This window comes from Triplophysa rosa, unplaced genomic scaffold, assembly GCF_024868665.1.
Source record: "Triplophysa rosa unplaced genomic scaffold, Trosa_1v2 scaffold758, whole genome shotgun sequence".
NCBI classification, from domain to species: domain Eukaryota; kingdom Metazoa; phylum Chordata; class Actinopteri; order Cypriniformes; family Nemacheilidae; genus Triplophysa; species Triplophysa rosa.
In genome coordinates this window covers 1-3013 of record NW_026634773.1, presented here as the reverse complement: position 1 = coordinate 3013, position 3013 = coordinate 1, and the positions used below count along the sequence as shown (strand labels likewise).

Genomic DNA, 3013 nt, shown 5'->3' with positions numbered 1-3013 from the left:
GAGAGAGAGAGAGAGAGAGAGAGAGAGAAAATACGAAATACTCCAACTTTATTTGTTATCTGGAAACGCTGAGTGTGAACTAGAATAAAACCCATTCATTTACATGATCCCTTTCTTTTAGCTATTGAAATGATGGTGAAACTCACATAAATTATGTGCGTATCGCAGGTGAAACACGTCACATCCATGCACGTGATGATAGAGAGTTTTCTCAATCAGGTCCTGTGGTTCATAACCTGTTAGCTCTGCCACCCTGATACACAAACAAATCAACGTCATGTGTAGTCTGCAGAGGCTTTATTGTGTCTGTCACATGGTCTCATTTTGATCTCACCTGCTGTCTAGGAAGATGAGTTTGAGATCGAGACTGGCGCGGAACATGAACATGTTGCTGTGGAGTTTGATCTCTGTGATTCCGCAGGGGGGGAGCGAGTGACCGACGGCCACCAAACCGATAATCTGATAACACGACTCGTACAGTGAGACGTCCATCACGAACTGGCGGATCTTCAGGTACCCGCTGCAGTGAATCACCTGCACACACACACAATAATAACAGCTGAAAATCACATCACATTCAGTTCTTTAGTAAACAAAAACATTTATTTTCATGGTTTAATATATGAAAATAAATGAGGTATTAAAAGTTAAAATGGTTTGTTAAAGGGCCGATTGGATGAAAATAAAAACAAATCTGTGTTTAAGTGCTATAATCGGGTCCCCGGTGCATCTAGCAACTCAGAAAACATGAAAAATAAAAAACCCAGTAACTTTGTTTCGGTGAACCTTTTTCTGCAAGCATGTGAGAAATCCAGCCAATCAGATTTCGCTCCCCTTGTGACATAGAAAGGGGTTCTTAGTATCATATTACCGCCCATTAATCTGCATGTTTAAACCCACTGCAGCATGGCCATGGCATGCACTACACCAGTGTTTCCCAACAGGTGAGTTGAATCTAAAAGATTCTGGGAGGTGTTACCCGAGGACCAGCATTGGGAAACACTACATGTGCGTAGAGGGGTGGGGTGCACAGTATGTCATTAGCATTTAAGGAGACATACACCAAAACGGGTTGATGTGAGTATAGGTGTTTTTGACAGGGCAAAAAGGATGCCGTTTACACAACCATTGAGTATTTTTAAGCAAAATATGTTACAGCCATTTCATGAAGACCCTAATAAATCATGCAAGCTTGTTGAAATGTTCATCCAATGAGCCCTTTAAATTCAAATTCAATCTTAAATCACAAAACAATTGACCTAGGATTTAACCTAACCCTACTTTGTCAAAAAATGAAGACAAAGTAAAAATACCTTGCACGGTAGGGTTAGTAGTTGATTTTGTTCCACCCTCCCATAGTGCCTCACCATTAAACTCCTTTTAGTAAAGCTGTACGCCCATACTTTTTTTTAGATAAGTGTGACAAAGGTTTACTTTGTGTTAAAGGTCCAGTGTATGAAATTTAGAGGCATCTAGTGGTGAGGTTTCCACCCCTCCCCATTGTGTTATTTTTATTTTTAATTTTGTTATTTCTAGTGGTGAGGTTGCGAATCGCAGCCAATAGCTCACTCCACTCCGTATTTTCAAAGCACTACGGTGACTGAGACAGCACTAACATGTCATCACATTTTCGCTTCTTTGCAGAAGGAGATCATGTATTTACAAAACGTGTTCTGTAAAGAAGTTTGTCCGTTTAGGGCTACCGTAGAAACAACATGGTGAATTCCATGTAAGGGGATCCGCGCTGAATGTAGATAGAAATAACTCATTCTAAGGTAAGAAAAACACAATGCTTCATTCTGTAAGGTCTTTACACACCTCTGAACACATTGTTATGTGTATTACTTTCAATAGATCCCCCACTCTGGACCTTTAGGGGTGAAGTTAGATTTGTGTGTTCTCACAATTAAAACAACAAAAGTCTCATTTAGACCCAACACACACTAACAGTGATTCTGTTTTTTATATCTAACCTGCTGCGAGTCTTTCCTGATCTATTTTCTGCTTGACATGAACCACTTGCTTATTGCCAATGTAAATTTTAAAGAAATCTCCTGACCTAAGCCATCGCTGGCGTGATTCATGAATGATTTTAACCAGCTCTGTGGAAACAGGTGGAGACGTCATGTAAAATCTGTTACTGGATATGAGCTGTCATGGATTCATGTCTTGCAGTCAAATCTACAGTTCTGTGGACTTCTTTGACTCTTTGCAGATTTGATATTCAGCGCTGAACTCTGACTAATGTAATGATAAACACATCTACAGCGGATGAAATAATCGCTCAGTGTTTCAATGTGAATCTGAGCTCTTAACAAATGTTTTCAGCCGCTTTTTCATGATGACATTTGCTATGAAAAACTCCAGTTTAACACGCGCTGGTATAAAACATCGTCATAAGGGTTTCATTTTGTCTGATTTTGTCTATGCACTCAGAATAAAAGTGCACATGTTAGCTTTCTTCTCATGTCACCTTATAACCGCCACATGTGAGGCCTGCGTTCCTCTTGGCCAAAACACACTTCATCCTCAGAAAGAACGAGCGCTCGATTTCATACTCTGAAACACAAACAACACATGACACTAGAGCCAGTATATAGTAAAATACAATTGTGCGTTTATATGTGTGTGTGTATACCTTGCAGGAAGTGAGTGTGTAGAGGTTGGTGTGTGCTAAGCACAGCGTTCATCTCATCGTGATCTGAAGGGTGAATGTATTCATATATGCTGTTTCCAGTCAGTTCCACCTACAACACACACAAAATATTCACATTAATAAAGTTTGTGAGAGTTGTGTGAGATTTGTGATGTAGCTGATTAAACTAGTCACTCAAATGTTTCACGAGAAAAAGAAGCAGATGAGATTAAGATTAGCATAAATCTGTATCATTTAAAAAGATTACATCAACTCACAAAAATGCCTCTTGTAAAGGGGTGTATATTCACACTTTAATGTGTGTGTGTGTGTGTGTGTGTGTGTGTGTGTGTGTGTGTGTGTGTGTGTGTGTGTGTG

At 39.7% G+C, this 3013-nt stretch overlaps 1 protein-coding gene across 1 annotated transcript; it reads right to left on the bottom strand.

The window, feature by feature from the left end:
* Nucleotides 1–146: 146 nt before the first annotated feature.
* On the bottom strand, nucleotides 147–2747 carry LOC130551177 (single-minded homolog 2-like; the record flags this gene model as incomplete). Its single annotated transcript, XM_057328720.1, has 4 exons — nucleotides 147–253; nucleotides 335–534; nucleotides 2474–2559; nucleotides 2639–2747. Coding segments are annotated over 4 exons (502 nt in total), but the record flags the coding sequence as incomplete, so codon positions are not given.
* Between the last annotated feature and the right edge of the window lie 266 nt (nucleotides 2748–3013).